This window comes from Chrysoperla carnea, chromosome 2, assembly GCF_905475395.1.
Source record: "Chrysoperla carnea chromosome 2, inChrCarn1.1, whole genome shotgun sequence".
NCBI lineage: Eukaryota > Metazoa > Arthropoda > Insecta > Neuroptera > Chrysopidae > Chrysoperla > Chrysoperla carnea.
Window position 1 is genome coordinate 67,111,418 of NC_058338.1, and position 21,840 is coordinate 67,133,257.

Sequence of the window (21,840 nt, forward strand, 5' to 3'; positions counted from 1 at the left end):
TGTGTAATTGTTTGTTTCCTTCCGAATAGCAAAACTAGTGCATGGTCTAAAAAAATAAAATTCTTCATTTATAAAAGTTAATTTGAATGGCGAGTTTTTCTCGGCGCTATCCGAAGATGCTTTCAATTGAATATTTAATACCACATCATCATTCAGAAATTGATTAGTAGTAAATAAATTCAATTCAGATCCTTATAAAACAGTTTTCACCTCGAGTGAAAGTTAGAGGAAAAGTATTTTGCAAATTTTTTACTTGATTCTTTTTTAATTTATGTAACCGGTTTATAATTAAAGGAAAATTGCATAAAAAAACGACATTTTTTCTTTATTTTTCTTAAATTTTACATGATTTCATTCGTATATCGTAAAATGTTACGAACCAATATTTGTTTTATAAGAAAAAGTTTTAGAATAAAAAAAATATGCACAATACTTACCGTTAAATAGAAAGGATTCTGGTTGATCAGTTCGCGAAAATTGAGAACGGCAATTTTTCTTGTTTTGCGGACGTAGTTATGGTAGAGAGGATCAGATCAACACCCGTGCTTCCAGTGGATAATTTTGGCGTCAAAGGAGGGTGTTATTATCCCTAGTTTGTAACGCCTAATAGTATTGATGGTACGAACAAAATTTTGGTATAGGTGCAATAACTCTCAGTCAATTGTTTGTTTCCACTTATTTTATATGTAAATTATATAGCAATGTCAAATTAATATTATTGAAACTTGTTGCATTAGAAATTGTTAAAATATGAGACGAAATTGTACAAATATTTTTTTAATGAAAATTAATATAATAACTAATTTAAAATTGTGAGAAGGTAGTATTAAATTTTCATTGTAAATCATATATTCAAACCATAGAATTATTATATCCACCCACACAATTATATTAATAGTGTGTCGTTACCATGGAAATGCCTGAAATAAAACTCGAGCAAGGTGCGAATATAAAAACCTATGTTGCCTTTTCGAAATATTCCTACCACTTTTTTTTTAAAAATCTACTTCGTTTTAAGTGCTCTAAAATATCCGATTAGCCAAGCTGGTTCTCAAAATAAAATTGAACCAGGCCTGTGTGCAGGAATCATCGAGGGGGAGGTGTGTTCATCATGTTAAGCCATAAACTCAATAAAAACAAGAAACTCTTACTAACATGGTGATACGAACAAAATTTTGGTATTCGCTCCGAGCGTGAATTTCGTTTCCATGACAACGATACACTACTTTAATTATAGAATTAATGGATGCATATATAATTGTGTGGATTGCATTGAAAACTTACATTTAAAATTTAATATTCTTGTTTCACAAATTTAAATAAATAATTACGATAATTAACATTTGAAAAATAATATTTGTACAATTTGATTTCTTATTTTCACAATTTTTAATGCATTAAGTTTAATTAATTAGTGTTTTTCAATCATTTTAATTTGACAGTTTCTATATCATTAACATGTAAATAATTGCAAATTAGTCATAACAGCCCACTTTATCTCCAAAATTTTTCACTTAAAGCGCTGGCATCGATTTTATTATCCCCACCATGACTACGCACACAACGAATAGATTATTATAATTCATTTCCGTTTGTCTGTCCGTCAGTCTGTGAACACGAATACTCAAAAACGAATAGATATCAAGCTGAAATTTTTATAGCGTTTTCAAGACGTAAAACTTAGTTCATAAATGAGCAATATAGGTCAATTGGTTCTTAGATAGATCTTAGAGATAGAATAAAAGTTTAAATGTAATAAATGTTCCTTATAAAAAAATAAACAACTTTTGTTTAGAACACTTTTTCGTAAACATAATTGTTTACCCGTTAGATAGGCTTCACCATTTAGTGCGTTTGTGATTCTAGAAAAATGAAAAAAAATTCTATCACTGACATTAAACACTTTCTATACAATTAACTCATAGTCAATTTTTTGTTTTCACTTGTTATTTCAAAATTTGACTCCGGTTGCTGGCAAGGTAAACCCCCCATCCGTACCTAAACGATTCCTAAGTAGTTATTTCAGCAAATAAACATGGAATTTATTCTCCACAATTTGTTACCTTTTCTTTTTTTCATTTGGAATATAGTTACAGCTTTTACCTTAAGTTAATTATTTCGACAATAGACATTTTTCATGAAAAACAAAAATGCTTTTTGTTAATTTTTTATGAAAATATAGGTCGAGAAAAGCCTGTAACTCAAAAATTACGCATTTTTAACAATAAAAACACTATGAAAAAAATTGTAAAAAATTCACAATCTTTGAAATAATTTAAAACGATTTTTTTTGGCTCCACCGCACACGTGATCTGTGATGTCAATCCGACAAGCAATGACAATAAAACAGTGTCAACAGTCATATTAATACATCATTATTATCAAGTTTTTCACCAATTTGAAATTTAATGATTTTCATTGTCTGTTTTCTCGGTCATATGGCTCCAAAAAAATCGGGGAAAAAAATTAGCCCATTAATCAAGACAATTACTTTCATTTAAAAAAAAGAAAAAACAAGTGAAAACAAACAATTGACTGAGTTAATTGTTGAAATACCATGTACATAAATAAGTGTTGATGACGCAATCGTTCGTTTTTTGACGTCACGTAAATAAAGAAAGATATCCACTCTTAAATAGCCACACACACATAACTGATATTCCCATATGAATACATACTATAAACTTTACACCTAATTAGCGCCCTGTGGGTAAACGGTGATGTTTACAAGAAAATGTTTCAAACAAAAGTTTACATTTAAACTTTTGTTCTATCTCTAACGGTTTACAAGAGAGATGGGTATCTCTACGGATACCCAAGACAAGTGACTCATGTTGCTCATTTACGAACTTGACCTCACTTTTTACGTCCTGAGCACGCTATAAAAATTTCAGCTTGATATCTCTTTTCGTTTTTGAGTTATCGTGTTGGCAGACAGACGGACGGACGGACAGACAACCGAAAACGGACTAATTAGGTGATTCTATGAACACCTATACCAAAATTTTTTTCGTATCATCAATATTTTTAAGCGTTACAAACTTGAGACTAAACTTAATATATCATGTATATTTCATATATACATGGTATAAAAATGTGAATAAGGTCTATTCCCTAATCAATTTTCTTAAGGTCATTTGGACCATTATTATCAAAATCAAAAGTAAAAAAATATGAAAAATCTAAAATTCAAATAAATTGCTTTATTTAATTTGCTTGTATCCTTCATTTATAAACATAAAATAAATGAAAATTGTAACTTTATACATGCAGCGCAGACACACAAAATTGGGGAACAAGAGGGAAAAGGGGAAATATAGTTATGTGTAAGTAGTGTTTTTTTCCAATTTAGTGTATAGTATGTCCAATTTAATATCATTTTTTTCTTCAAAATTAGACTAAAAATAATAAATATGTGTCTAGTCACATTAAGTTAGAAAAATAATTTCTCATGTTTCTCTCGTGAATGACGAATGTATAATAAGTTCGCGGAACCTTTTTTTTTTTAAACAGTTGATACGTTCCTAATGCATTTATTTATGAATCCAGTCAAAATAAAAATTGAATTTTCGAGAAAATTCGAACAGACCTGAAAATTGGTATGGACAAATAAATCAATAAAAATGAAATGTCTTAGCATAAATGAGGTCAATGGCAGGATAGCGACCGAATTGTTCTAATAAAATTCTCTGAATTCTTTTCCATGATTCTAGCAAAAATTGCTGACTGATTTGACATATTATAATTTGAAATTATTCTATTCGAAAAATTTAAAAAACACTATTTGCGTTATATTCCAATAAAAAGTATTGACCAACGTCAATCGAACAAAAAAACGGAGATTTGGTGATTAAAATTGATGTAGAATATATACATTCATTTACATCAGGTTCCCAGAATTCAATTCTAGAGACTCAGTATTTTTTTTGTCTTATCCGATATTAAAATTCCTTGATGTGTTTAGAATCTCAAAATTCGCTGACATTTCTTGGTTTTCTAGACCGATTGCCACCCAGAATAGGCACACGACATTTCATTTGTAAAAATATATACCTTCTGTCAAAAAAAAAAGGTGGGTATTTTTAATTTGCAAAGCATACAGTAATCATTTTCCTTGTGACAATTCTACTTAAATTACTAAGCATAAAGTTTCACGATTTTTCAATAAAAAAATGACGGAATCTCAATGTTTGCTAACGGAATTAGTGTGTCGACTAGAAAAATAGGTTTATGATGATAATCTCTTAGAAACCAAGTTGATGTTCATTATTTTTTCACGATATTCGTGAAAAAAGGAGACCTATGAGGTCGGCAAAATACCTGCCGAAATTTTTTTGACAGGGATTATCTACTTATACCAATTTTCAGGTCATTTAAAAAAATGGTATTTTCCAAAATAGAATGTCTATTTTGACTGGATAATAATTATAACAAAAAGATTAGTACCGCAAGTGGGTTCCTAGCACCTAGACCAAGGGATCCTTTGTGCTTTCCTTTAGAACAACCTGCCACCCGAAGTCTTCGAGTAAGAGATGCTGTTATAATCATGAAGCTATAGGATTTTGTCGAGGCCAGGCGCCGCGCAGAAAGCTCACAGCTTCTCTGCGCAGTTCTCCCTCAGGATTGTTTTTGACTGGATTATTTAGTAAGTATCTAACTATTATATACTAAAACGACGAAATTCACGCATGTGAATTATGAAAAATTATCATCATACTAGCGTAGAACTAGACACCTCGTAATAAATAATGCATTAAAAGAGACCCTTAAATTATGTCCCTTACGAATGAATACGAAACTTTTTATCCATAATTCTTTTGTTTTTGAAGTATAAAAATTCACAAACATAATTTTCGTTTTTTTTTTCTTTCTTCTATGAATAAATTTTTTTTTGAAAAGAACTTTTTTTTTCACAAAAAGGCAAATGAAATTTCTATCTTTTATTATTATTTGTTTTCATTGTATCTTTGTACACACCAATCACTGCAGTGCGAATAAAGGGGCACAACACATTCAGAGAATAAATTAATCTAAATGTTAATAATTATTGTAATTAATAATTATGTTCTTACATTTAAAAACGTCTTTTAAGCACAATATTATTCTTTACACAACTGTTTTTTGTTTTTTGAGTAGTTTTTTTTTTTTTTGTTTTGTTTTAAATCACATTCATAAAAATTGTTCATTATATATTAAACTGAATTTAAAAAAAAAAGGTCGCGTTCAGAACAACTAAGTGTGTTTGTTAAGTTAGACATTTAACATAATTGAGTATAGCGTTCTTTGTTTTGAACAGCCTTGGTGACTAAAAAGTCATTATGCATGATTTATGGGTCTAACTAGGGCTAGACGTTGTATTTGATAATTATTTCAGAACGACTAGAAATTTAAGAAGCTGTTGCAAAAGTCGTGCTAAACAATTTTGTTTCCATGTGAATTTGAATAGCTGTGGGTTCATTTCTTTTTCAGGGGGGGGGGGGCTGAAAAATTATATTTGTATGGCAATAAAGCAAATGCAAAAATCATTTTGCCCGACACTTGAAAGAACGAAATGCGCGACCAATTTTCAAAGTGCGTGTATTTAAAAATATTCCAAGCTCTTTGAAAGAGATGTTTCTGGTGTGCACATTTTTGTAGAGGGAAAAGTTGTTAAGCAGGACTTTCAACAACAGCTTCTCAAATTTTCAACCATTTTGAAAATTATCAAATAATGACTTTAAAAGTCAGCAGTTTATGACGAAGAACATTGTACTCAATTATGCCATAGTGTCTAACATACTCAGCACTCTGTTGTTCTGAACACGACCAATGTATAATGTGTATTAATAATTTAACTCTAAACATTCTGTGACATTTTGTTTATTTTATTTTAAATAAATTAACGTGGATTGCTGTTGTCCATAAAACTGTAGTAATGCTGTGAATGAGGTCAATCAAGAATTACAACTTGTGGTTCCTCTGTGGTGATTGCACGTGTTGGTATTATTGGAATTAAAGGGAGAGTTGGTGGTGTGACTGTTGGTGGTATTATTGGCAACGTGGCAACGACGCCGCTCATTGGTTTCCAGGGTTTTCTCGCTGCTCGTCTTAATTCTACAGATGTTACAGCTCGTCTGGCTTTTCTGTAAAAATCAACAAAATATTTCAACGTTTATGTAAACAAAAAATTCTGGATTTGGATAACAAAAAGAAAGGAATCTAAATACAAAATAAATTGTGAACTAATATTGATAACCACTACCACAGAAACAATTAAAGAAAATTGGGATCAATTTCAAAATGGATTAGTAAAAATGACAACAACTGTGGAGAATGTGATGCGAAAGTGGAAACTATAGAACAAGTTCTGTATCTATCTCTGAAACTGGAAAGTCGCGGTTCTATAATTTTCGTTTTGAAGAAGCGGCTTTCTTGTATTTCAAAATATGCAAAATAATTTTACAACCAAAAAATTTTAATAATTAATATACCTGCTAGCTTCAGTAGCTCGGAAATACACATCATCGGGAGCATCGGGTGATGTAATTACTTGTTTTCTACCGGAACCAGTTCGTGCCATATGTGCTATTTTCAATTTGCCATTCAGCTAGTGTTAAACATTAAAAGAAAAAAAAATAAATTTTATTATTTTTACGAAACAGAAAATACGTTGAAAAATCAACGGTATCTTTATCATACTCACCGTGCTTACATGAGCAATATGTCTAGGTAAAGGTTGTCCTGTTGATGCCGCGGCAGCAACCATTGCAGCATATTGTTCAGGTGAAGGTCTGTGTAAAGGCATTGGATCCTTATTTGGTCGTTTTGCAGCTGGTGGAGCAATGGCTCCTAGAATGTGGAAAAATTCATTGTCAATTATTTATTATATTTCAAATTATGTGTTCGATTCTAAGAAAGCATATTATAAATAACTTTATATATAATTTTTAATACATGTGCCTAGTTATGGGCGTATTATGTAAAGGCAACTATTTGATTAATTTAGAAACAAGTGCGGTATTTGGTAGCAATTTCAGAACAGTTAGAAATTTGACTGGCTGTTGTCAACAACTGTTCCTTTATAGAAATTTACATATGCGGATGGAAATTCTCCTTTAAGGGTTCTTAAAAAATGTTGATTGTGCGGAAAAATTGTAATCATAAAAAATTAAGAAAATCATTTCCTTAAAATAAGAAGAAAAGTTCATTTGAACTTCAATTCTACTCCATTTTTATGTATATATATATGACACAATCTGTATACTTATTTTACGAATTTATTATAAACTAGCGACCCGCTCCGGCTTCGCACGGGTGCAATGCTGATAATAAATATACTGCAGAATGTCTTTATATAAAAAAAAATGTGTTATTTACGACGTCACGTTAGGAACCTCTAAAATTATCAGTGTTTCTCTACTATATTTTGCATGTATTAACATATAAACCTTGCTCTTGAATCACTCTATCTATATAAAAAAGAAACGCATCAAAATTCTTTGCGTAGTTTTTAAGATCTAAGCATACATAAGAACACACTGCGGGCAGCGACTTTGTTTTATACTATGTAGTGATAGTGATAAAACATGCATCATCTATCACATTTTCCACCGTAAAATGCTTAATCACTTAATTTAAATTAATAATAGTTTATTTATTAAAATATTTAACAAATTTTGATGAAAATAGAAATATAAAAATAAAAGGCACACTTACCACCATCATCCCAATCCAAATCCGAGTAAAAGCCAATAAAAGTAGAGATTTGTTAATTAATAAAATTATATTAAAGAAAATAATAGAAAAATTAAAGAAAATAATAGAAAAGAATTTTGAAAATTTTTGAATTAAATTAAAACAAAAGTAATGTGCAATTAGTAAATTAATTGAAAAAAAAAAAAAAAAAAGATCAAATCAAATTAAGGAACAAATAATTAGCAAAAATTTAATACTTACCATCAACCCCATTTATATCTTCGTATGATCTTCGTTTTAACGATGGAGACATACTATTTAAAGGTATTTTTTCAGCTTCAGGTTTATTAGGAACACGTTCATATAAAAGACTACCATCTATGTAAAAAAAAAAAATCATAAATAAAAATACGAAAATCATTCCTACGTCATATTTCAGGGTATAAACTCAGTTCATAAGGTAATTTTTGAGTTAAAAAGTTCAAAAATCGAGTTCATTTGACGATTGATGGAATGATATCGCCCAAAAATTTATATACAATCCCATATTTTTGAAAAATTTTCTGTCGTATCTGTATAATTATTCGTCTAATCGTGAAATGAATTGGGTTTTTTTGAGTATTCCTTTTCTTGTATATTCCAAAAATGTACAATCGTAAAAAGTTAGTTATTTAGACGCAAATCATTCTCTGAAGATAATTAAAATCCCAAAATCATAATTTGAAACCTAATGAAAATAATATTTACCTGGTGCTTTCGGTGGTTTTGGAAATGCTACATGTACAGGTTTGGGCATATTATCACGATCCGTTAAAATTAACCATTCAGGTACCACACTGCCAGGATTACCAAGTCTTGTAGCAATATCAGTAACACTACCCCGTTCTTTCCTTCTATAAATTAATAACGCTCGAAGTTCTAATAATGATTTACCGGTCATTGCAAGAGCACCTAGAAAATAATCGAAATAAAATTGAGTATTATTTTATTGAGCTCACGCTGGAACCAAGTTTTTATACTAACATTCTTGTTTCACTGCAGCTATGTTTATTGCGAAGAACGGTGCTCTAGCCGCATGTCGTGGTCGCATTAGATGTCTACATAATCTTCTAGATATTCGCGTTAATGGTGTCGTATATAAATAAAATGCTGATCTTGTTTTCATTATCGGCCGTGGTGAACCTGATCGAACTACTATTCCGTGTGCCGTTTGATAATGCCTAAAAATAATTTTTTGTTTAAAATCACATTTCATGCAGGTTAATCACGCGTAGTTTGATTGTGGAGGGAATAAAATCAGGCATGGATTGATTATAAAGGACACGAAATCATACAGAGATGACCTAACTTTTCAAACTTGAAGCATACCTATGTGGTCTATGCTGTGACATTGCACTAGCTGGCAGTAATCGTTCATCCTCAATCTCTCCACTATTGAGTTTCTTTTTTGCAGCCATTTCAATATCATTTTCACCGATTTTTGATGGTGCCTTTAAACCACCGTATCGTTTCCAATATTGCCAACAACTTTGACATAAGCGACATTGCATATGTGTTGGACCCCAGGCGTACCATTGTTGTGATACAATCGCTGAAAAAAAAAATTAAACCTTACTTCGTGTCTATCGAGATGTTGCTTTTAGTAACACTAGTTTACAAAATAAAAATCATGTTCTTTCAATGAATTTCATATTGTTTTATTTAGTGGCAATAACTAAATGCAAACATATATTTGTTTTTATTTTTATTACGTCAAAGAATCAACTTATCTTCACATTTTATTTTCAGACCTTAATTAAATATTTATTTTTAAACTTTTTCAAGGCTTTAGATAACACTAGCAAGGATTTTTAGCATTTATGCTCGATTTTTCCAAATCTTTCTGAAAGATACTGAGACCAGGCCATGTTATGTGTTTATTTTTGGACTATTTTAAGGAACACAAGGGTTAATTGCTGGTCTATTGTATATAAGAGACACAAATACAAGAAAAAAGCTAAGATGATTCATTTTCAATATTTTTTCAATATTTTTATGGGCTTTTCTTTGTAAAAACAAAAAAAAAATATTTTGGAAACGTGATGTGTTAGATTTTTTTTTAGAAAAGGATAAAAACCATGTAAACTAGTATAATTTATAAGAGTTCGGTGGTCTTATATTTTTCTATGAAGGGTTAAAAAAACACAGATCTAATACTTAAAGTTTGGTATAAATATTAAGGTTTACACTAGTTTTTTTTTTTTTTTTTAATAGACAAAGAAGCCTTAAATATGCTTAATCTTTTTTTAAAAATCCTATTGAAGATGCATACCAAGTTGCATCAAAATTGGTTTGGTCGTTTTGCTGCAAAAGCACAGAAAATGCTTCAGAAAGGCAAAAAAAACTTCACATTTATAATATTAGTACGCATACAACTTACCATTACATGATTCACATGGTTTACCAATAGCAGACACAATTGGATCACCGTTTCCATTACTACTGCCATTAACTATACCAGACTTGCCGTTATTTAATGCAACCGGATTTGATTTATTACTACAAGCAAAAATAACAAAATTAATTCAAAGTGAACAAGATAAATATTGGAGTTGAAAAAAATAGAAAATTTGATAGTTACTACTCACTAGTTAGGAATGTAGACTTGTTTTAATTTTGATTCAGCTTCGACAGCTTTCACTCGTTTCTGTTGAACATATCGATCTGTTGTTTTCCACATATAATAATATTCAATAATATTATTTAACGTTTTCCAAGGTAACTATAAAATAGGAAAATTTATTAAAAAATGTTTGAAGTTATTTTCATTTTTTTTTTATATACACAAATTTAAAAAATAAAATAAAACTGTTAATAGACCATGGGTGTAAAGTAACTTACAAAATCTTGACGTATATCATTAAAATCTTTTCCATATTTATCTAGAGCTTCTTCAAATAGATTCGCTTCTGACGCACTCCATTCTTCCATCTCATCACGACACAGAACAGGTCCAGTTGATGGCACTAATGACGCTAACGCACTAGATAATGAATAATTGTGTTGATGTAGTGTGTCCATTGCATGAAACTAAAAATATAAAAACAAATCATTAAAATACTAAATGTTTTTACTTTATAGGATAAGGTAGGGGTGGGAGATTCTTTCAAAAGAATTGATTCTTGAATCGGCTTATTGAGAATTAATTCACTCAAAAATCAACTACAATGAATCGATCTTAAAAAACCTTAAAAATTGAAGAAAAAAAAGAAATGTCTGAAATGAAAGGTTTTTTTGCAATTATATTTCGCCCTACGCTTTTTAAAACATTATTTTATTTTACTTTTTTACAATAAAAAAACAATATTTGAAGATTCTTTACAATATTATATAAAAAATGTAAGAAATAATCATTTTGCGCAGCCGCAGATTCATAAATTTGAAATTTGTCTATAGGCGCCACTAGTCGATTTTTATCATGAAAGATCGATGTAAAATGAAAGACCTCATGGATCGACCTTGACAGAATTGATATCGTCCATCTCTAGGATAAGTTACAAACACGTTTTAAGTCTTATTGGAGTTTGTTTATGGTGCTCTATATTTTTTCCCAAATATACCCATAGGTTGTTAGCCGAGAATATTTGTTATTATATTAGTGAAAATAATAGCAAATTATTTCAATGTTTCTCAATAAACAATGTATTTTAACTAAGCTAACAAATCAATTTTTTGAAGTTTGATGTAAACATGGATGGGGGTTTTAAATAAAAATTTTAAAAATACTAACAAGCGTAATATCCCTTGACGCAGCCGCTGCAGACATGTGTAATGACGGTTGTTTAACACTCGAACTACAATCTAATGCTCTGGCAAATGTACCAACTGACCTTGACACCACAAGAAATTGATCTATTTGTCGATCCGTTAAACCATGATACGGTGTCCATACTAATGTTTCTAATGGTGGTTCTGTATTTCGAGGATCTGGTTCACCTTTAACATTATAAATGATTTATAAATAAAACAAATTCAATAGCATAGTCAACTAACGCGAAGCCTATAAGGTAGCAGACTAATCTAATAGGAGATTATTTGTATTTCTAACAGTCTAATTGTTGAACTGATTGAGAAAAGACTCTTTGAAGCTGCAAATAGTCGAGATTTAGGATTAGCTTCGGTGGTTATAAGCAAAGTAACGACATTTCCGGTTGATCAAAAATGCGTGAAAATTTGTTTTAATTTGGCTACTGTTATATAAAAATAGAATTTGGTGCAGCTTTAATAATCGAAGAATCATCGAAGATATGTAGTATGAAAAAATTTGCATTTTAATTATTTGTGTTATGGAAAGTATTATGTAAGGGAAAATAAAAACAAATATTTCGACGAAAAATGCGTTCAAGTAACGTTTTCTTGATTTTTTATCAATTTCTGATACATTTTTGTGAAAATTTGGTCGTAAATCAAATTATTAGATAATTCTCAATGATTTTAGGAAATTTTGATGAGCTATTTTTCCTCCTTTCAACTATCTACAACTATCTTTGCTGATTTTTTAATTTTTCCAATTCCTTTCTTATGCAAATTTCTCTTACTTAAACGCGCAATCACCGTGCTTTCAGAGTGTTTTCCGATAACGAGTATTTTCTTGTAACCACCGAAACTTTTTTAGATAAAAGCTTAACTTCAACTATCTCCATCATCAATTTCAAATCATATCATTAATCTTAGCAGATAGATTAGCTCTGTTCAATTGTTGTTTTTGGATCTTAATTACTTATCATTATTTACAAAGTATATTGATATATTTATAAGTACCCTAATATATCTTAGAGTAATCGCCGAACAAACTTCCGCCGGAAATAATCTTCCTTTTAAGGTATTATGTTTTAAAACGAATCCAACGCCTTTAACAGAAAAGAAAAAAATAATTACCTTCTTTTAATAACGAAATTATATCACTTTGATATCTACTTCCAACGCGAATTTCTCCTCTATCGGCTAATAATGTTTTCTGTGTAGGATCGAATACTAGGCAGTAAAAAAATGTGTCCTGAAAATTAATGAAAACAAAAAGTCAACGACATATAAAATTACTAATACATACCACACAAAATTGAAAAATATTTGTTTTCGAAAATTGTCTCAGATTACTAAAGAATTATCATGTTATCGGGAAATCAAGTGCGATTAACATTTTCTTTTGAATAAATGTTGGAAATTTTCCTTCAAACAAAAAATTTTTCTTAAAATTGTTCGTGTACAGTGAAAGGAAAATTTTCTATTATATCGAAACAATATCTTTCGAAAAAGCCAACCGTAATGTTTATTTCAAATTTTTATTACAAATAAAGGATAACTCACTTGATATTTGTTATACAAAAATGAAACCAACGTTTTCAAATAATATTATAAAATTTTTATAGTATTATTAATCATGGAAAAACTATCTTCTAATCGAATTTATTTCGATATGATTTTTTGTCTCTTTAGTTTTACGATAGAAGAATATAAAGAATAAAAAAATATTCGAACATCAACTACCAAGATTATAAAGAATTTTAGAAAATGTTATGCTTTCTTGAACGTCCAGGTCATTTAGAAAGTATCCATCATTGACAAGAGGCGAAAAGTTTTAAGAACACAATACCAGGGTGATTGCAAACAAATTAAAGAAAATTGTCATATTTTTTTTAATTGTAAAAAAAAAATTGTATAAAGTTGGAGATTGTTCCAGATGACTTAAGTTTCGAAAATGAATTGTATAATTAAATACGACTTCGGCACATGAACCTGAAGTCATATTTTAGGGGGAAATTTTTAATTTGCCTGTGTTCAACTTGACTGAATAATATTAAAAATCAAAACTGAAAAGAAACACGGCAACTTAGTTACGTAAATTGACCATCAATCCGCAAATAAATGTTCCTTCTAATTTTTCTAATTTCGCCTAAATATAAATTAAATATGTTATTGTTTAGTCATTACCTACCTCTTTATTAAGATAACTAGATAACGATTCAGTTTCATTCAATAACGTAACAGAACATTTTCCTCGAATATGTGTGGCAGGAATTGTTTCAACTTGGCGTGATAAAAATAACTCTCGATGCTTCATTTGATGTCGCTGTTTACTTTCTACCGGTGCAGTTGTTGTATTTCCACTACCTGGACTTCCTACACCACTGGCAGATGATTCTTCTAAGGCACCTGTAAATAATAATAGAAAATGATTATACTACTAAATTTTTTATCCTGTTATGGACACGCATGTTCATCCAATTCATGAACAATCAAATATTTTCAAATATACCCAAGTCTGGTGTCAAACTAAAAGGCATGATGTGTGCATTAAAAAACTGTAAGTTACATGAAAATCAGTTCAGCACTTTAAAAATTATTTATCAAATTTCATAAAATTTACTGGCGGGGTACAGCTAGTTTAATAATAAATTTAAAACATCTTCGAAATTTCTTCAAACGATATTTTATTAGTCTACCTCAATAGAAACAGGGACATCTGATTGATTTTAAGTAATTATGAATAATATCTCTTTATATTGAGTTGCAAATTAAAAATTAATTTGCGGGCAAAGATACGAATTTATTTTTTAAGGTACGGTTAAGGTAATGTTGCATAATATCGAAGACACATGATAGCTATCTATAATCAAATTTACGTCGATGAAGTTAGATAAGGCCTATTTGAAATCAGACAATTTTTTCCGAAAGCAATATGTTTTTACCAGACTAATTTCTTTATAGCCATAAAATTGTACTTAAAATAAAAGTCAATAGGTTATATATTGAAATGAATCAACAATAATCCATGGATTTGAATATTTGAAAAATATAGCTTTTATAACTCATCTAAGTGATTATACTTTTCAAGTATGACCTATTTTCATTCAAATGCAGTTACCAGATTATCAAGTGTTCAAAAATTAACAAAATCGAAGATTAATTCAAGAGAGTATTATTTTATAGAAAATAATTTTTAATTAAAATTTAAAATATTCGAATATTATAGAATTTTTAGGGTTTCTTATATTAAAGATCGCTTCAATCCAAATGGGAAATTTTTAATACAAAAAATCTAAGATGTGGACAAAAAGATAGAGACGTGTTCTGTTCGTGATCTGTTGTCCTTCCAATTTTGGAAAATTGTTTTTAACAAAAAATTGTTAGTTTTTATTTGGATCAACTTTCTATTTTAAAAAATTATTCTATATCTCAACGTTTTTGATTTGTTAACTACAAGAGATATTTAGGAATATTTATTAAAAACGCCCACCCTGTATATGTAATTTGCCATGTGCTGTGAGCATTGACTTTATAATATACATAGACTAAGCATCGCTTAACTTTCCGTACAGTGAAAAGCGTGCCATCATCTGAGGTAATTGCTTAGGTCAGCTAGGGGCATTTATCAAAAAAATACATTCATTTAAAGTATATAGGTACATTTATCAAAAAAATATACATTGAATATAGGGACATTTATAAAAAAATATACATTGAATGCCAAATTTTCATATCACAAAATGTTTTACTTATACTTAAAAAATACTTATCACGTATCATACATTTTTTCTTACGAATCTACAATGGATTTGACCTAAGCAATTACTTCAGTTGTTGGCAAGCTTAATTGTTTGACACTCAGTCTATATAACTGTAATGTCAATGGCTGTGAGCACGCCCGTGCGCAGGAATAATCCCAGGGAGGAGTCCAAACTTTTGTTTATCAGGTCTTAGAAGTCAATAAAAACAAGAAACTCATTTTTCAAGTAAGAGAACATTTCAGTAGGTCAAAATGTGATCTTCAGTCACTATTTTTAAGTTAATTCTGCGAAGTATAGAAAAACCTTTTTCATAGCTCTGTGCGCATCGACCTCTACATTGCGATGTATATTGAGCGATATTTAACCGTTAAGCCGATCTTTAGCCATTGTCCATCTAAGATATGTCTTGAGACGACGCAAAGTTGAAATGGAGCGTTTATTCGTCGCTATTCTCACAGGCAAAACTGTCAGAACACGAAGAATTTGTCTGCATCTTTATTGTGAATATCGAGTGCTTCGAGTGATTTTAAAAGTTTCATCGACCCAGATGTCACGGGAATAATCGTGTAAAATTTAATTGTCTAGTTTAAAAAGTCTGATACAAGAGTCTACTTCTTTGAAAAATATTGCGATGATTCAAAAATTGGTGTATAATCTTCAACTGAATAAGTCTGTTTATTTGAGCGTTAAGTCTATTATGACGCGTACTTTATCATTTATGTATAGATATATGACTAGTCAGTGGAAATAAATGGGTGCATTTACAGGGTTTCGAAACCCAAAACCCCTCCCGTGTACACGGGCCTGGCTGTAACTAATAACTAATTTGCTCGGACCATACGACTAAAACCTGCTTACGATTATTATAAGAATTTATATTTTATAGCCAGGTGGAATAAATATTGATCCAGATTCCAAAATTATTTCAATACAGAATGTTCCAATAAAAAAGTACTTAATTTTTTTTTTTTCATGACTACTATATCCTTTTATATTGTACATAATAATAAAATTACGTACATAGGTATATTATGTATATTTGACCGTTGCAAACATATGTGAAAATAACTAGTATTCCTAGAGAGTTAACTGTATCGTAGGTAGCCTAGTAGCGTAGAGCTCTAGCATGCCTCGTCGTTTTGTTTGAGTAGTAATTTTGGGTGAGATGATGGAAGAACATACTTCACTCCACTACTAATGACACCCTCTCATCACACACTAACCAAACCCAAACACCACCGACTGCTGTGTATATGTATATGTTTGTATTGTATGTATATGTAAAGGATGTTTCCTAAATCCGTTATACAAATTCCTGGGCTAATTTAAAAAGTATCTGGTAACACCTGTATTGTGCGCTACTTCGTGCTACAATATATGAGTCTGATTCACGTTTGGCAGGTTTTCTTCGATCGCGAATGATTTAATTGGCAGATTAAATTCTTTATCCCTGACTATTTCGAAATTATCTGACTCTTTTTGAAATCTTAAAATTATGATACAAATATAGAAATTGTCTGTCTCAAATTCTGATAAAAATAATTTTCAGTGGTGAATCGAGTCCAAAAAATCAAACTTTTATGAGAAATAACCCTAAAAAGCAGAAAAAAAAAGTAAAAATAAATTTTAATGTACCATCATATTTTTATATCGGACTAAAAGTATAAAATAATTTTTACTTTTGATAGCTATTAAAATAATTGTAAGATTGGAAACGAAACACATGTGGCGCATGTAATTGGTAGGTACAGGTTTTTTACGATGAAACGCCCCATGTTTTTCGTTTCCAATCTTACAAATATTAATAGCCATCAAAAATTATTTTATAGTTTTTAGTCCGTTATAAAAACATTGTATATTAAAAATTTTTTAATGAATTTTTTCTGTTTTTTAGGGTTATTTGAATACATTATCATCCAGCTCTTGGCACATCGGGAAGTTAGTTTAAAATTAATTACAAAATTCCACCCAAACTCTAAAAAAATGTTTTTTTTAATCTTTCGTTTTTCTTATTCTTTTTTCACATTTTCATGCATTGTCAACCACTTCCGAGCTATGTTCCAAATTTCAAATCTCTAGTTCATCGGGAAGTTAGTTTAAAATCAATTACAAAATTTCACCTGGACATACAAAGCAAGTTAATGAAAAAAATCCCCATCTCTGAGGCTCATAATATGTTTTATTATATTTCCTGGCCTAAACTTAAATTCCCTGGCATTTCCTGAACAATCGCCACCCTGATTTTACTTTTAATTTTGATGGGGTTTTGTTCTTTTACCGTGACACTACAATAGGGCAACCGAGGCAGTACCCAGTTGCTGTCGATACTGTAGATTAAATCTTGTAAACCATTGCAAGATTGCAAGTATATCATGACTTTTCCTGCAAGTTTATTATAAGATGTGAAAAAAAATTTTTTGATCGACATAATACTGTTATTTTTTATACTTTGTATTTACATAATCAATATTATTATAACGAGTGATTTTTGGATAGGGCCCTCAAATTTGATTTTGCTCCGAGACCTTTTCAGCTCTATTTTCGGCCTTATTTGATGCGATTACCATATCTTACTTTTAATATAAACATGTACAAATTTCTACATACACAAAGAGATTCATTACCAAAATACATGGTGTTTCAAAAGTGGTTGTTTCTCTTTTTAAAAAAATTTAAGAAACCTTAAATACATTTTTGTGGTACTTTTGTTACCTTGATATAATTTCTATATCAAGCAAAAAAGCCTCTTGTTGCACAACGTACTCATTTCTGAATTTCCTATACTTTTCCATTCTACACCCACATTATAAAAAATGTTTGAACAGATATATTATTATTTACTCTTATTGAGTTTACGAAAAAATGATTTCAAACAAAATTGCGACCCTTGCGAAAATATATCTTTTAATTAAATTACATATTTTGTTTTATTGTCTATTGTCAATATTTTTAACCGTTACAAACTTACAAGGAAATTAAAAAATGATAATTCTAAAAATTATATTGAATATTTAACTCTCACCTTTAACATGGTGGCCACAGTTTTTCGAAAATGATATTCCCTGACATTTCCAGGTTTTCCAGTTAAATAATTCAAAAATTTTTTATTAAATTATTATTTTTAAATTTCTTTGAAGAAAATGAAACGAAAGTTTTACAAAATAACGAAAAGGAATCATAATACAAAATTTTGGAAAAAATTAGAAGGAATAAAAAATTATAAAAATATTTTAGTACTTTGTTATGGAAATAATAAAATTACCCGACTTTTCGATTTATTCACGAAATTCCCTGATATTTCCAGGGTTTTCCAGTAATGTGACCACCACGATTAGTACATGACTATTTTCAATCAACTTATACAGAGTATCCCGCGAATGAATTCGCAAACTTTCTTCAAATATATTCCATAAGCGTTGTTAAACCGTCAACATTTTTAACACTTATGTCCAATAGTCCAGGAAATAAAAAAAGATATTATCGATAATTAAGTAATTAGTATCTGAATAAAAAGGTCTATATTGTTTATAATTTTCTTTAACTACTGAGCTTAGAAAAAAAGTGTTAACATGCATTTTCGGCTTAAAATTGTTTAAAAAAATACACTTTTTAAGTTAGCTTATTTATTCGCCCCCTTATACAGAATGTATACAAATATGTGTTAATAACTTTAGAAATTTATTCTTGAATTCGAAAAATTCCTAAATATTGCGTTTTACAGTCCTAAATATTGCGTTTCATGTTTCATTGCGGCCTAAATATTGTTTCAGGCAAAAGTTGTTAAAATTATTAAAATAGCGTTTGTGTATCTGAAAGACATAATGTGTCTCACAAAAACTCAAGTGATGCGGCAATAATCCAAAACGGCACTGGTAGTTTTAACACCTGTAACTCCGAAAGAGAGTGTTTTCGGACTCATGTTCAAATAGACATTTTGTAATGTTTTAATGTCAAGAATAAATTCCCTACGCCATGGACATACAATTGTCTGATCGAAATCTGACGGTGGCTTCCGAACTGTACAGGGTGTTTCAAAATTGCATACAAACACTTTTTTAATATACATGTTCTCTAGTTCAAAATAAGGAAAAAAGTTTAAATATGTCCAAAAATAATTCATTATCGAAATAGAAGTACAGAGAGTTAAAGATTGATTTTTCTAAAGCCAGATGTTAGTCAGTTTCAAAATCAAGGACCCGTGGCTTAAGGAGTTTTAAAACGTCGAATGAAGTTAATTATTAGGTAGGTGATTAAAAATCTGTCAGTTAGTGTTAAACACTCAGGTAAGTAAATTTTTCCACTTTTACAGAGCAAACGGGCATGTTTTTAAATAGGTGGAGCAAAGCATAGAAATTGTGCGGCCCTTCGTGAAAAAATTTTATAAATCGAAACGCGGAAGTCGCATTAACGGGTAAAAATCAAGACTCATATACTGTAAGTGCCAAAGACTCATCGTGTTGAACGCTTCAATCAACAAAATGAAGGCTACTTTGATTATTGTAAATATTGTATGGTTAAGGTATTTCTTATGAAATGCGTCTGAAAGAACTATAACACGCAAAATTCCAAAATTTATATTTCAATGACAAAGTTGTAAAAATATTTTTAGGACTATTGATCTGTCTCTGTTAGCTGCTATAAATTTTAAAATTTGTCGATATATTAACACATTAACGGTAGGGAATCCATACTATTTAGAAGATATTTTTGAACATTTTTAGTTCGCGTTTTTGCAAACAAAGCTAGATAAAAGTTAATAAACAAATTAGGGATAGTCATTGTCGAATACCAGACATTGTATTGTTTCATATTAGTTTAAAAAAAACAAAAACATTTATGTCAAATACAATTTTGTCTGCTCAAATTTTGAAAAAATTCCACCCCCCCCCTTCATATTATCCGAAAGGTTTGGTATGAAAATCACTAATTATTTGAAGCTACCTACAAATTTTCTACCTTGTATCATCTATATTTTTGGATAAAATTTAAACGTATGTTCTAGCCTAATTTGCGCCCTCACGAGTAAACAAATAAACTTACAAAAAAATGTTTCAAGCAAGTTATTTTTTTTAAGGAAATTATTTACATTTAAACTTTTGTTCTCTAACGGTTTACAAAAAGGATTCTGCAAACTCAAAACACAACTTATCTATGTTGCTTATTTACGAACTCAAACACAATTTCAGCTTGATATCTTTTTTCGTTTTTGAGTTACCGTGATGACGGACGGAGAAATGGACATACAAAAATTGATTAAGTAGGTAACTTTATGAACACCTATACCAAAATTTTGTTCGTATCATCAATATTTCTAAGCGTTACAAACATGAGACTAACTATAACAATAAATCCAGAAATGCATTGTACAAGCGGCAACATTCTTCAATTTACTTCTGTGCTGAGTCCATGTCCTGCCATGCTGTTTGCACAGATGAGAAATATACAGTGTGATCATTTCAAAAGTATCAACTCTTGACCTGATGTGATTATTGTTTTGAGTGAAAATACGTCGATTTTGATATCGAGGGGGAAGTTCAAAGCTGGTACCTAGAGAATTTTAAGTTTCATCTCTTCGCCCTTAGCCATCCCAACTTTTAAATTTCAGATGGACCTCCTACCTTGCTATACATAAAAAAATAAAATCGATCGATTGGTTTCTAAGATAGACTACACAGAAGAAGGAGGGGTATGCATTTAATCTTCTGGGCAGTCTATTTAAGTACTAATCGATCCTTTTCATTTTTTTTAACATGGCGAATAGACTCTTTCAAATGATGTATAACAAGGTAGGGACGCCATTTGAAATTTAAAAGTTGGGGTGGCTAGAGGCATTCAAAACAATAATCACATCAGGCCAAGAGTTATTAAGAGTGGATACTTTTGAAATGATCACACTGTAGCAGAGTATTTGTTGTTAAAGTTGGCAGACTTTACAGTTGCACTAATACAACTACTATTTAGACAACTATATTTTTTCTTTTTCTAAAGTATCGTGTTCTCTCTCACCTCTCTAGAAATACCTTATATATCTTTTTGCTGCAATATCTCAGTAAAAAATTATTTTCTGATACATGTTTATATGAACTTTTTTGCTTATTTTGAGTTAGAAAATACGCACCTAAATCTTGAAACACCCTATATATATTTTAAGAAAAATTTTTTTTTTAATTTTTAAATTCTTAAAATGATATGACTACATAAGTATATTGGGCTCAAATAATAAGTTTTGACTCTTGACCATATTTCTTTAAAGATTGATCTCCATCTCAAACACCCTGTATATACACACATACATATTCGTATGTGTGTGTGTGTATGTGTGTGTGTTACAGATGATGATGTTGCGATGGGCCACATAAAGTTGGGTGTAGTGTTGCATTCATTAGACATTCAGTGATGGTATGAGTTAGTTAGGGGTGGTTTTTCACAGAGCTAAGCTTATTGATCCACTAACAAATACACGTATATATATATATATATATATACATAAACACATACATACATACATCCTCCAACTATGTTTTCGTATTTTATAAAATAAAGGAATATAAGTGAGTGGTGGTAAAGGTAATATCCTGGGATAACCATCTGACTCTATTTCATAAAAAATGATAGTTTC

At 30.0% G+C, this 21,840-nt stretch overlaps 1 protein-coding gene across 3 annotated transcripts in view; it reads right to left on the reverse strand.

The window, feature by feature from the left end:
- Nucleotides 1-4,927: 4,927 nt before the first annotated feature.
- LOC123291959 (metastasis-associated protein MTA3) overlaps nucleotides 4,928-21,840 on the reverse strand; it is a 38,904-nt gene continuing 21,991 nt past the window's right edge. For 2 of the 3 annotated variants that reach the window (XM_044872438.1, XM_044872440.1), the window contains 14 exons: nucleotides 13,649-13,866; nucleotides 12,592-12,709; nucleotides 11,444-11,649; nucleotides 10,555-10,743; nucleotides 10,302-10,435; nucleotides 10,094-10,212; nucleotides 9,043-9,265; nucleotides 8,698-8,894; nucleotides 8,422-8,625; nucleotides 7,936-8,052; nucleotides 7,696-7,728; nucleotides 6,683-6,828; nucleotides 6,471-6,586; nucleotides 4,928-6,122 (listed from right to left, as the gene is read on the reverse strand). In XM_044872438.1, the coding sequence (XP_044728373.1) occupies nucleotides 5,930-6,122; nucleotides 6,471-6,586; nucleotides 6,683-6,828; nucleotides 7,696-7,728; nucleotides 7,936-8,052; nucleotides 8,422-8,625; nucleotides 8,698-8,894; nucleotides 9,043-9,265; nucleotides 10,094-10,212; nucleotides 10,302-10,435; nucleotides 10,555-10,743; nucleotides 11,444-11,649; nucleotides 12,592-12,709; nucleotides 13,649-13,866 (2,213 nt within the window). In that variant the 3' untranslated portion in view covers nucleotides 4,928-5,929. The remainder of the gene's footprint in view (nucleotides 6,123-6,470; nucleotides 6,587-6,682; nucleotides 6,829-7,695; nucleotides 7,729-7,935; nucleotides 8,053-8,421; nucleotides 8,626-8,697; nucleotides 8,895-9,042; nucleotides 9,266-10,093; nucleotides 10,213-10,301; nucleotides 10,436-10,554; nucleotides 10,744-11,443; nucleotides 11,650-12,591; nucleotides 12,710-13,648; nucleotides 13,867-21,840) is intronic. The other variant, XM_044872439.1, reaches the window with a different exon arrangement.